The 13113-nt window shown below is 51.3% G+C and overlaps 1 protein-coding gene across 1 annotated transcript; it reads left to right on the forward strand.

The window, feature by feature from the left end:
• Positions 1–1705: 1705 nt before the first annotated feature.
• On the forward strand, positions 1706–4929 carry LOC104066318 (zona pellucida sperm-binding protein 3). The gene is made up of 9 exons (XM_009568901.2): positions 1706–2113; positions 2897–3015; positions 3100–3203; positions 3419–3596; positions 3673–3793; positions 3900–3991; positions 4061–4206; positions 4462–4581; positions 4799–4929. Exons 1-9 carry the CDS (start codon positions 1706–1708, stop codon positions 4927–4929), a joined length of 1419 nt encoding a protein of 472 aa, XP_009567196.2.
• The last annotated feature ends 8184 nt before the right edge of the window (positions 4930–13113 follow it).

Consider the following 13113-nt stretch of genomic DNA (forward strand, 5'->3'; position numbering starts at 1 on the left):
ACCCACCTTCGAGCCGAGAAGCTTTAGGCTGTGTTACCATGACACGCAGAGCTCAGGGTGTCCGTGGCTCCTTGGATTTCTAGATGAGCTATGTCTCTCCCTTTGGAGCAGGAGCAAAGGTACACGGAGCGCAGGCACCCATCCTTGTAGACTCGGTTCCTCGTAGAGATGGTTTGCAAGAGGCATGGTGTATCAACCCCTGGACCTTCAACGCTGTGTCCTACTGCAGGGCTGGGTGCTGGTGCTGTGAGCAGCAGGAGCATCACCTCCCACCCAACTGGGTGACTTTGGCTGCAGGAGCACCCCTGCAGCAGAGTAAAAGACACCAACCTAGCACAGGGATGAGCCAGGTTTGGAGATGGCCTATAGCTTGTTGAATTAATAAAGAGACCTTGAGCTGCTGGAGAGGTTTTTCTTGTTGTATCATTTATTCATCACTCATAAAAATATCAGGGGCAAGGCTGGGACATGTAGATCATGTCAGAAAAGGAGAATATGCGTGTGTGTGGCATTATGCATGTTTCAGGGAGAAAACTGTGAATGCTTAATGCATGGGCCAGCAAGGGAAAGGGGTCCCATGAGGAATTTGGGTGCACCTTCTGGTCTTGTTGGGAGCTTCACCCATCCAGCTCATTGCTACAGTCTCTCCTATAAGCAATCGGTGTGGGTCACCCCACCCCAAACCCGTGCTGCAGATCCTAGCAGACCAGGAGGAAGATGCTTCGTCCAGTAAACCTTATTTCCCTGCGCACCCATGTAAAGCTCCCTTAGAAACGCACCATGAATGCAACTCCTCAGGCTAAAAACCCCTCCCAGGTTGTTCAGCCGCACTATTGAAGAGGAGCCTGTGCAGGGCATCACCCCTGTGTGAAGGGGATCCCACTCACCCGGCTCTGCCAGCACTGCAAACAGCTTTCAGTGACCCCCAACCCCTTCATCCAGCGATGTAGAGCCATTAGTCATCATACTGTACACATGAGCAGCTGTGCCAATTAGCATAATTAACATACGAGGACCAATTAATCTCTTGATTATGCCTGCCATTCACTTATCAGCTGCTGTTATGGGAAGATCAGCTTTTGTACCTCTGTTTTCTATGCAAATAAGCTGGTTGTGATGCCTTCATTACTCGATATACAATTACCCAGTGCAGATACCCATGAAATCGAGCATGGACAGATTGCCAACACGCACAGGCCAGAGCCCAGGTGGATATTGCGGTTAAGGTCCTCTCCATTTCTAAATATGATACCTTGAATGGTGCGCTTGGACCTGGGATTTGAGCAATTGCTGATGCCGACAATGTGAGGGAAGAAAAGCTGTGGGAGACTGACTGGACCCTTGTCACGATGATGGCCAAAATTGGCTCCTTCTCACGTAGCAAGAATGACACAGGCACAAGAGCAGAGGGTTTGTGGCCAGTTGGCCACTGAGGTGACAGCAGCTGATGCCAATGCAAGACAGAGGGATGTGGAGCAAACTACTCCTGGGCAATTCCCAGGTGGAAGTCCAGGGAAATGACCCTCCATGCCCTGAAGGGAGAGGATGGTCCCAGCTGGGTCCTGTTGCCCATGGATGGTTCTGGCTGGAGGAGGGCCTTCTTGCAGCTCCCAGGTGTGCCCCATTGGGCTGGGCTGCTGGGAATGCTGGTATAAAAGGCTCCTGAGCAGCCTTTCCTTCATGAGCTGGTTTTACTGGGGTCAAGATGGGGTTTGGAGGCAGCCTGGGTGTTGCTCTGTTCTGCTGGATGCTGACTGAGACAATGTCTTATATCCCTTGGGGTTTCCCTCAAAGGGACTCAGGGGTCTTGAGGGTCCGCGGAGACTCCTCTTGGAGCCGGCCCCGTGTGCCTTCCTTCTCCCAATCCTCTCCGTGGGCTTGGGTGGATGTTTCCCAACTCCAGGCTGCTGCCCCGTTGCACCCTGTGACTGTGCAGTGCCAGGAGGCGCTGGTGGTGGTCACGGTCCACAGGGACCTCTTTGGCACAGGACGCCTGGTCAGGGCTGAGGACTTGACCCTTGGCTTGTCTGCTTGCTTGCCTGTGTCCCAGAACGCTGCTGAGAGCACGGTGACCTTTGTGGCTGGGCTGCATGAGTGTGGCAGCACTTTGCAGGTGAGGTGGGACACTGGGGTGAGGGGCTGCTCCATACCTGGTAGTGGTGTGTAGGTAGTGGACCTTTTCTGGGCTTTATCTCGTGGAGAGTGGGTAAATGGGAATTATTGGGGACAGCTGATGTGCTCTGGTGTGCCATCACACTGACATTCATCTTGGCAAAGATCTTTAGCCTAGAAATGACCAGGAAATGGTGATGCCAGGGCCTGAGGTGAGGATGGCTAGAGCAGCTCTCCGGTGAGGGGTGGTATGACCACAGCAGAGTTTATTTCTGGAGTATGGGTACCATCACCAAGGCCTAGATGAGGTGCACGCTCAACAGTAAGCAAGGCTCATAGTGGTTTTATGACTCGGATGCAACTGGATGCCTGAATAGATGGGAGGACTTGGCATAGCTTGAAACTGCAGTGACTGTTGCTGAGGAATTGGAGAAAGGGGCTGGCTGGGAGACAAGGCTGCTCAGAGCTGGTGTGCCCCAGTTCACTTGGTTTGCAGACCTACTGTCTACAGCCCCTTACCTACCTAGCATGGAGTGCCCAAGTCCTCAGTACTGCCCTCCGGGGGGGCTGATACCCTTGTTCTCCTGTGCTGGGATGCCGATACAAGCTTCATGGCATCCTGCATGCCCTGGGCTGGGAATGTGGACTTTACATCCCTGTGACTCTACAGCTGATGAACATGTGTCCTGCCTTGTACTGACTGTAGTGTCTGATGGTGCTGAGCTTCTGGTTGACTGATTTGTTTTACAGACTTACTAGAGTCTCTCCCAAATGTCCCTTCCAGATAACCCCAGACTCCTTGATCTACAAAACAAGTTTGTTCTACAAACCTACTCCTTCTGCCAACCTGGTCATTGTAAGGACAAACACGGCTGTGGTTCCTATTGAGTGTCACTATCCTAGGTGAGCAAATGGGGGCTGTGCCTCTGCTCCTTCGGACCTGTGGTGATGGCAGTATCTTTATTAACGCGTATCTCTTCCCTTTAGGAAAAGCAACGTGAGCAGCAAGGCTGTCCGGCCCACATGGGTTCCTTTCCACTCGACCCTGTCAGCGGAGGAGAAGATGATGTTTTCTTTGCGTCTCATGAATGGTGGGTGCAGACCTGGTAGTCCCGTTTCCCTCTGGTTCCTGCTCTTGCCAGCTCTTGGCCACGTGCTGAACGCTCAGAGCTGCAATCTGGGCTAAAACTGGATTTTACGGAAGTGACACATGGGGTTGGTGCTCAGTTAAGAGGCCCTATGCACTAGAGAGGGCAATGTGCTTTTTTTTCCTGGAGTGACCCGTAGCTTTGGATCTACTTTTCAGATGACTGGAGCACTGAGAGGCTCTCTAACGGCTTCCAGCTGGGGGAAAGCCTGCACCTCCAGGCTGATGTTGCTTCTGGGGGTCATGTACCTCTGAGGCTCTTTGTGGATGACTGTGTTGCTACTCTGACTCCAGACAGGAACTCCTCTCCCCGATATGCCTTGATTGACCTCAATGGGTAAGAGGTGTGGTGCTCTCTGGGTGGTGGTGCTGTAGCTGTCTGGGGATGTCCCTGACTTCTGACCCTTATCCAGGTGCTTGGTGGATGGGAGATCAGATGATACCACTTCAGCCTTCATCTCTCCAAGGCCAAAGCAGGAAACGCTGCAGTTCATGGTTGGCGCATTCAAGTTTGTGGCAGATGACAGGAACTTGGTGAGATGTGGCACCCATCCCTCCTCTTGCAGTGTGTTCAGAAGCTGTGTTGTTCTGCATGAACAAATCCAATTAACCTTGGATGTTGGCTTAATTTCCCTTCCAGATCTACATCACTTGCCACTTGAAGGTCTCCCCAGCTGACCAAGCCCCAAATCCATTGAACAAGGCCTGTTCCTTCAACAGAGCCAGCAGCCTGTGAGTAGCTGGTGCACCCAGGGAGGGGCCCAGCCTGGTGAAGAGGGCTTACAGGTAATTCTGTTTCAGTTGGGTTCCTCTGGAGGGTACTGGAGACATCTGCAGCTGCTGTGAGACTGGCAACTGTCTGTCCTATGGAGGATACTCCCGGAGAATTAACCCTCTGGCCAGATGGTCTGGGAGGCGGTTGAAGAGAGACATTCCTTCCAAACAAGGTAGGGCTCTGTGTCCAGAATGTGTCCCCAAGGCAGAGTGACTGTCCTGGCTGGGATGGCCAAGGTGCTGGAAAATGATTAACAACTGCATCTCGTCTTAAGGACAAACTCAGCTCTTCTCCGGGAAGTAACTGTGTCAGTGTCCTTGCTTTTAAACCTACTGGAAAACTTGCTTTTGCAGGATCCACCTTTCTTCAAGTGCTGAAATCCAGAGTTGCCTCCCTTGTGAACTCATTCATGTCTATATCTTCTTAGATGGTCCCTCAAGGGCGGCAGAGGCTGATGTCTCGGTTGGACCACTATTAATCCTTGATCCAGCTCAGGGATTGCAGAGTTCCTCGGGAGGTCTTGCACCAGCAGGGAAGACCTCACATGGTATGTGTGTGTCCTGACTGCTTTCAGATCACAATTGAGGGTGACTCCAGGTTGGGATAGACATGAAACCCCTGTGATGTCACACCCGGACAGCCTTTCTAGAATAATCACCAAAAGACAGTCTGGGAAGCTTCTTCCCAAATCTGCCTGCAAGTTCCTCCAGTGACGGAGGGTGGAAAGCCATTAAATACATTTAAGTGGATCTTGTCTTTTCCAGGTGCTGCTGAAAGACTTCCCACACTGGTCCAAGTGTCTATGCTCACAGCAGCCACTCTGCTGAGCTTAACTGCTCTTGGAGTGTTTCTTGTGTGCCGAAAACATAGCTGCCCTCCTGGAGCATCCTTGTAACTCCCCAAATGTAATAAAGAGAAATGCTTCTGTCCTCTCTTTGTGTCGTCAGTGGGGAGGAGGGACAGCAGTGAGCCTTTGCTTTGGTCTTCTCTAGTGGATTGGGAGTTGGGGCTGTGCTCCTGCTCCATCCTCCAAGGTAAGCAATCTCCTGGAGTGGCTCCCAACTTTTAGAAAGCCAGTAGTGAACCATTAGTGGGACCAAAAATGGGGAGGGGAGGGTTCTTGCCACTGAAAGCATCTCCCAAGCCATGGGACTTGGAGATGGGAAGTGTGTCCCCACAGGCGGACTTTCCACGTGTCCAGTGCTGCTGTTGAGGCTCCCTCTACATTGTGCTCTTCTCATGCAGTGTTGGGCCTGGTGGCATGGACTCCTCCATGCTGGCTACAAGCAAGGTATGGCTCACTTTCAGGTGAATGAGGGAAAAATTGATGCTGCTAACAGATACTAAATGGATCCCTGACTCTAGAACTCCTCTTTGCTCTCCCTTAGTAGGTGTGATACTAGAGGATGTGATAGCACAGATGTATCTTGGGCTTGGTGTGAGTTATTGCAGCCTGGGTGAGGAGGCGCCACCTTCCATAGGACACAACAGCAGAGCTAAATCTGGGATTTTTGTGTGCTGGGGCTGGATGAGGTTTCTGCTGCTGGGAAAACTGGGAAAAGACTTTTGTGGAGGATAAGCAAGGGCTGAAGATGTGTTGCTTCAGGCTGAAATGGCCTCTGCTGTATGGAGAGCAGAGCCCAGTGGCTGGATGGGGAGGTGGAGCTTTTGTGGTGAAAAGAAAGGGAATGCTACTAATCCATCCACTTTAAGCAGGTTTTTTTTTTAATATAAAGCAAAGGGAGGCCCTCAGCCATTAGTTCTCTTCCAGCCTTGATTCTAGAATTCTTCCTTCCCTTCAAAGACATCTACTACTGAGCAGGTCCTGCTGCTTTTGTTACTGTTGTCCTGAGCCACCAGGATTTGACTTTACCAAGAGAAAATTTGGTAGAAGGGTTGAGAAGGGCTTGGCAGAGAAATGACTCCCTGAAATCCAGCCCTGAGCTGTGGTTCTAAAAGCTGGGATTGCTGTATGTGGGTTAAGGAGCTGGAGGGGTAAAAGTGTCTCGTGGAGGATGGAGTGTTTATTTGATAAAAGCACTGTGCAGGAATTTGCCACTGGATGCTCTTGAGGGTTGGGTAGTGCCTGATGTCTCTGTCCTGGCCACAAAGGCACTGAGATCCCTCACTGGACCTGTAATAGGTGACGTTGCTGGTCCACCGGTCCTGTCTGGTTTAACTGAGCCCTGTGCAATCGCTTGATGGATGAAGACAAAGTGTGTGGCATGTGACAGTGATGATCAACTTACCCGCTCTTCCCCATTGTGAGCCCCATCAACCCCTGTCCAGTAACTGCTGCTTCTGGACTTTATTAGCATTCATTTCCCTTGCCCACATGAGCATCTGAGTAAAGGCTTAATTAGCTAGCTGTAAGATGCTGGCAGAACAATCAATTTGTGGGAACTAATAATGGGGAATGAGGATGCATTGCGGTTATTCACTTGCGTCTCCAACTTCTTGTAAGTGCCCTGTTATAGGGAGATGTTGGTGATGGGCTGTAAGTGGCCTTCAAGGCAATTAATTAAAAGAAAAGTAATTTACCATATGGGAGAATATCAGGTACTTCTTACAGGAATTTCAGGGTAAAGTGAGCTGCTTGGTACATTCATTTGCAGGTTTGTGCTGTCTGGTAGAAGTGGTGTGAGCATCACTGCCCATCTCTTTTCTGCACAGCAGGAGCTGCTCTGCCCTGTGCCTCTCTGGGCATAGTCTGTTAATTATTAGGCAGCAGGAACAATTAATGGCAGTATAAAAGGATTAGTTAATAGGGTTTCTCAGAAAGATAGCTAAGGTTTGTAGCAACTTGTTTTTGCAAGCCTGCAGGGAGTCTGGGTGGATTTGGAGGTCCTCTGTCTGGGTGTGTGGCATGGCCATGTACCCACGGGATTCACCTTTTAGAGAAAACAGCAGCCCTGGGCCAGCTGGGATAGGGGTGTTCAGACAGCCAGGGAAGAGTGCACAAGCTTTTTTTGCACTACTGTGGCATCTGAGGGGTCTTTAGGGGTCACCTCTTTGGGGATCACCTTGCCAGGGAGAGCGAAAACTCAGGGGGAAGGAGGTAATATCCATTTTAGCCATCCCTTAGAGTCTTGTTACAGTACCCACGGAGCCTGTGTAGCCAGACGTCCTTCTCTCTGACCATGGTGTGCCTTTCTCCTCCAACTTGAGGGACTGCAGTTTATTTTTAGGTGGGAAATATGACATACTGAAACTCCAGGTGGTTCAGCCCATCCTATGGGACCATCTCCTTCATTGCACTGCCATCTGCCCTACAGCAGAGGGGACCTTTCTGCAAGGGATTCCTGGTCTGTAAGGTAGGCATGTTAAGGCAAACAATTTCCAAATTGGATTGAAAACTCCAGGGTGCTGAGGCTAGGCTGTCATTGCAGGGGTTTATTTTCCAGTTTCTAAAGCAAGGAGCCTCCCTAATGATCCCTGAGCTGCCTGCCTTGCAATTAAATACAGACCCTGTGTAGCGGAGCCCTGCAGCTGCAGGGGCGTATCTCCGTGCAGCCCAAGGACTTCCCAGCTTTATTTATTGCTCTTTTTTTCTTAAGCCAGGAGCCCTCTTGCCTTCAATGCTTCATCTGTATTGCTGCAAACCTGGTCATTAAGCAGGAGGCTGCAGGCACTGATGCCCTGTGGTGCGAGGGTCTCCCTTCCACTCACTGCGGAATAACATCTGTGATGTCCCGAGTACCTTATTTCTGCTCCTGCAGAAAAGCTCCTGGTGGGGAGGCCCTGGCCCAGGTTGCCCAGAGCAGTGGTGGCTGCCCCATCCCTGGAGGTGTTCAAGGCCAGGTTGGATGGGGCTTGGAGCAACCTGATCCAGTGGGAGGTGTCCCTGCCCATGGGAGGGGGTAGGAACTGGGTGGGCTTTGAAATCTCTTCTAGCCCAAACCATTGTATGATTCTATGGTGTTTCCTGAGAATCCCTGTGCAAGGCTGGAGAAGAAGCAGAAAAGGAAAACTTCTGGTATCTCTTATGGGTATTAATTCCCAGCAGAGACTCAAAAGCGTTTCCCCAAGGAGCTGGAGTTAATTCACTTCTCATACTTTTTGCTGCTGGAAAAAATGTGCTGCAGTGTAAATGGAGACAAAGGAGCAAAAGCCATTTGAAAACTCCACCGGTAAATTAAAGTTTTGCAGTATTTGCGGAGATAATTTAGTGTAATTCCCTGCTAATGAATTAATGCACCACTTATTGTTCATTATAGCTTTCCTAATTTGATTGGAGCTCTAAGTGCTAGCTAGCTTTATTACCAGCAAATATTAATGTAATAAAGTGGGGTTTGGTGGCAACCTTCATTCCCAGCTAGCTTTGTACCCAGGTCATGTGTAGGGAATGGACTGGGAGGAGGAAGAGGAAATTCAGAGGCACTGCCCATCTGTGAGGCTTTATGAGTGCCTATCAGCTTCTGAGTGTGCAGCATCATCTCTTGGTGGCGATGTCCAAGTGCTGTGGGGCTGCTCGACCCTTGGCAGAAAATATCCTGTTTCCCTGTGGCATCGCAGCCTTACAAGGAGGAAAACCAGAAGCTAGAAAATACAATCATTGCAGTAAATTTGTCAACTGTCAGATTGTAACCAGGGGAGAGCCCCATCCCACCACAGCCCTGGCTTTGCTTTTTAATAAATAGTTTGCTCTTAGGAAAGAGATTGCAGGAAAAGTAAGGAAGAAGAAAGCAGAGCGTGGGTGATGTTTGGTTCTGAAGACTGGCATCTGGCAGCTTTTGATGGCCATGCAGGGGAAAACATTGTCTCGCCTCTCCTCCCATCTTCCCCCAAAAGCTTTGGCCAAGGCTCATGGAGGGATGGGGGGATGCAGGGTCCCAAGGAACCTTCCCACCATCCTACCAGCTTGGGTGGGAAGGACCAACTTTGACTCAATTGTGTATTTTAATGCAAATGGCTACATGCCTAATTTACGCTCGGGGTTGTTCACACTGAGTTGTCATCTCTGCTCTGGTGAAGAGGGACAAGGAGGGAGAGCTTTCTATTTTTCCAAGCCTGGTTTTTGTTGTTTTCTCCCTGAAGTGTTTCACAAGTGCTGGGGAAGGAGGTTTTCCCGCACTGCATCTGGCACCTGCTGGAGCCCAGGATCTGGGCAGCATCTTGGAGGTGACTATGGATGATGTCCCAGGGCACCCTCTGAGCCTACCACTGGGGAAATAATCCTTTGAGGCCATTGGTGGTAGTTGGGAAAAGACACATTTGAACATAAAGCTGAGGTGGGGTGTAAGCCAGGTAGTGGGTTATGAGGTCTCAAGCTTCATCCTGACATATTTGAGCACAGATTTTGATGAAAGCATTGGATCCCACCTGGCTCAGATGGCCCTGGGGACACAGCTCTGCTTCACCTGGAGGCCAGGTCATTGCTGGAGTAGTGCTCCTTATTTTGGGCTGGAGATGCTTTTGATTTTCTGGTGGGCTTTTTTTTTTTTCCTCTTCTAAGAGCCCCAACGTTTTAATGATTTATTTGGAGCATGATTAATGTTTTGTCTGATGTTGCTCTGCCAGGGGAGCCCCGGTACATTTTGGTTTAGCAAGATCTAATTAAGAAGTCCCATCAAGCATGTCATCCCTTGTCTTACAAGTACCTCCAGGGCTCCTGCAGCGTGGCTGCATTTCGGCAGGCTCAGCTGGACCCGACAGCTCTGGAGAGCCTGGGGCTCTTCTTGGGAGGTGGTGGTGATGGTGGTGGTGGTGCTGAGCTGCACTGCACTGCAAATGAGGGCTGCTCCAGCCAAGTCCTCCTTGTCCCAGTGTGAAGACAAGACCCAGATTGCTGCTGTTTCCAGAGTATGGAAGTATGAAGCATTTTAGCCTCACATTTGCTCTTTCTGGATGCATTTTGGGGGGATGCTCTCCTCCTGACACCAGAATATGGCCAGGTGCCCACTGGGGAAGAAGTATGGGGTGATGTGACATGGGACCACTATGGCATCGGTGCCTGGCAGAGGTCCCCCCCACCTCAGGAGGTGTCTGAAGGGGTGCTGAGGGTGGAGGGAACCCCCTGTGTGTGCGTGTGTGCCCACTGCCACCCAGTGGTGGGAGAGCACCCAGCTGTCACCCAGCAAAACACATTTGATAAGGTGAGATAATGTAGTAAACGAACATGTATTACCCATTGGCACAGTAAGGGTCACGACCAGGTACCGAGGGCTGAGCTGCAGAAGGAGGCTTTGCTGGGCTGGTAGTGGTGGAGCTTCCAGCTCAGTGTGTCAGGCAGACACCATCACCTCAAGTCTGCCCTCCCACCACCCTGGGGGCATTAAATGGCCTGGGCAACCTCACCTGGAACCCTCACCTGCACCCTGCCTGTGGCCCCAGGAGCCTATTTAAGCTCAGCCTGCTCTTATTGGTCCCTGCTGGGATGCTGCTTCCCAGCTATGCCCATTGACACAAACTTATTCCCACCTTGCCTGATGCTCTGAGCTTTCTGTTGCCACCAGTGTCCCACTCACCCCCTCCTTGCTCTCTTTCTGAGGGTGGGGCAGAGGCTCCTGCCTGCTGCTGAGGATCTATCCCAGCTCCCCATCCTTCCCTTGGCAGAGGAGGTTTTCTTCAGGTTTCCTGCAGCTGCCTCTCCCTCTTTGGCTTATCAGCCGTTGGAAAGACTGGAGCCCACTGCTCCATCCCCAAGCACGGGGAAGCTGTCCTGGCTGTTGGGTGACTGGCAGCCATCCTGTGGTACAGAGGCCTCCAGCAGGATGTAAACTTACAGACTGGCAAGTGCTGTATGCAAATGAGGATTAATTAGCAAGCCATGGCCATGGGCACCTATTTCAGGCCCACGTCTGGCTGGGCTTGGCTTATACGTCTCCATCCTGTGACTGCCAGGAAGCCTTGGCTGGGAGAACCTGGAGAGGAGCATGACCAGGGAAGCTGCTCTGGTTGGGGTTTTAGTGCCAAATTGCATCAGGGTGAATCCATAACCCAGTGCTGAGTCCCCAAGTGCTGTGATATGTGGCTTGGGGATGTCCCCGAACCCACCTTTCTCCTCTGATGGGGATACACTGGAGTGGGGGTGAGGAGGTGAAGGGCTGCAGGATGCTGCAATAACTACCTGAGGAGGGAGGAGGGTTGGTGCTGGGAATGGGCACAGTTTCAGGATGCTGTGAGCAGCATGGATATGCTCTGCTTGGTGCAGGGCTCCTCGCTTCTTCCTGTGCAGCCTTTTCTTGCAAGGAGATAACTGCTGCCAGCAAGCTATCTGACTCTGAGACTGGAGATAAGCAGAGGTGTGGAGAACGTTAACCCTGGCTCGCTGCACCGCAGAGTAAAATCGGGCTGGAAAGGTACAGTTGAGCTGCGCTGGCTCATGGGGACTGTGGCTTTTGGGAGATCATAGAAGTTGGAAGGGACCTCAAAGCCCATCCAGTTCCACCCCTTGCCACGGGCAGGGACACCTCCCCCTGGATCAGGTTGCTCCAAGCCCCATCCAACCTGGCCTGGAACCCCTCCAGAGATGGCGCAGCCACCACTGCTCTGGGCAACCTGGGCCAGGGCCTCCCCACCCTCACAGCAAAACATTCCTTCCTGAGATCTCATCTCAATATCCCCTCTCTCAGATTAAGTCTGTTCCCCTTCATCCTCTCCCTGCACTCCCTGATCCAGAGCCGCTCCTCAGCTTTCCTGGAGCCCCTTTCAGTCCTGAAAGCTGCTCTAAGGTCGCCCCGCAGCCTTCTCTTCTCCAGGCTGAACAAGCCAATTCTTTCAGCCTGTCCTCAAAGGGGAGGTCCTCCAGCCCTTGGATCATCTTTGTGGACTCCTCTGAACACACTCTAACAGATCCATGATTTTCTGGGGCTGAGATGCTCCTTTTCTCCCTGACCGGAGGGCTGAGGATGAGCAGCAAGAGTCTTGGTGGATCCCTCACAGGGCTCAAGATGGATTTGACTCCTGAAAGCTGGAAGGGGAGGTTGAAGGAGCTCTCCTCTTCCAGCTATAAAGAGGAAGCATCATCGCACCAAGCATCCGTCCATCACTTGCAGTCATTCAGCTGTGGAACAGCAAGGAACAAACAAGACAAGATGCTGTACATTAGCAGAGCAGGAGGCATAGACTCTCCTTTCAAAAACAAAGCATTTGTCTTCCTGCTGCAGCGAGCTACCAGCCCCGAGTAGTGCAGGGAGGGGCTGCAGCTAAAAATCCAGGGATGCTTTTTCCCTGAGCTGATGAGATCCAAGGGGGCTGCTTGTAGCCTGGTGTGAGCCAGGGCCATGTGAAATAAAGCCCATTCCTGCAGGGAAGAGTTTGCTGTAATCCCCTGAGACAGGATTGTCATAGGGGGTGTATGGAGACAGCTGCATTTTTGGCTTCCCAGGGTGGGCAGGAGGAGCACAGGGACCCGTGGGTGCAGTTTGGGCTCCCGCTACCTGCAGAAATGCCCTTTCCAAAGCCTGACCTCCAACTGGAACTCTTCCTTAGGTGGGAAATTACCCTTCTATCCATTTTGAAGGCTGTCTTTCATGTAAGGGATCTCAGAAGTGAAATCTCCAGGCAATTGGGGGCTATTTTCAGCCCTCACCGAAGTGAGATATAGCAAGACGATTTCTTCTAGGGACAAACTTTCCAGCTGTATTTCATGAGCCAGAGGGACTGGGTGAGCTCAGAGGAGTCTCTTCGGAACACAAACCCCAGCAGAGCCTCTCGTAATTCAGGTCAACTCAAACGGGAGCTGTGTTGGGGGGGGCAGAGCTGGAGGATTTGAACGTGAAACTGAAATTCTGCTTTAAACCCCGTCAAAGCCTGGCTCCAGCAACAACAGCCACTGAGCATCCTTCCTGGCCAAAACACAGCAGGATGCATGGCAGAGGTGTCTGCAGTTCTGGATCACTGGCCAGTCCGTGTCCTCATTTTATTTCTTGATGGTTTCTTTACTGCTTCTTGGAGGAAACACGAGCCCCTTGCTCCTTCCTTTGCTGGCTCTGATGACTCTGGTTGCTGTTCCAGGTGTTCCTGAACAGGTTTTGAGATCTAGAGAGGGACTGGGGATGGAGGACAGAGACGTTACTGAAATGCTGTAGAGGAAAGGTTCGTTAATTCATTAAGATACAGTGTTGAGAAAAAAATG

This window comes from Cuculus canorus, chromosome 12 (assembly GCF_017976375.1).
Source record: "Cuculus canorus isolate bCucCan1 chromosome 12, bCucCan1.pri, whole genome shotgun sequence".
Lineage (NCBI taxonomy): Eukaryota > Metazoa > Chordata > Aves > Cuculiformes > Cuculidae > Cuculus > Cuculus canorus.

Coding starts and splice junctions, on each gene's coding strand:
- LOC104066318 (XM_009568901.2), top strand. CDS start 1,706: ATGGGGTTTGGAGGCAGCCTGGGTGTTGCTCTGTTCTGCTGGATGCTG. Junction 3,992..4,060: donor TTCAACAGAGCCAGCAGCCT/GTGAGTAGCTGG, acceptor ATTCTGTTTCAG/TTGGGTTCCTCTGGAGGGTA. Junction 4,582..4,798: donor AGCAGGGAAGACCTCACATG/GTATGTGTGTGT, acceptor TGTCTTTTCCAG/GTGCTGCTGAAAGACTTCCC.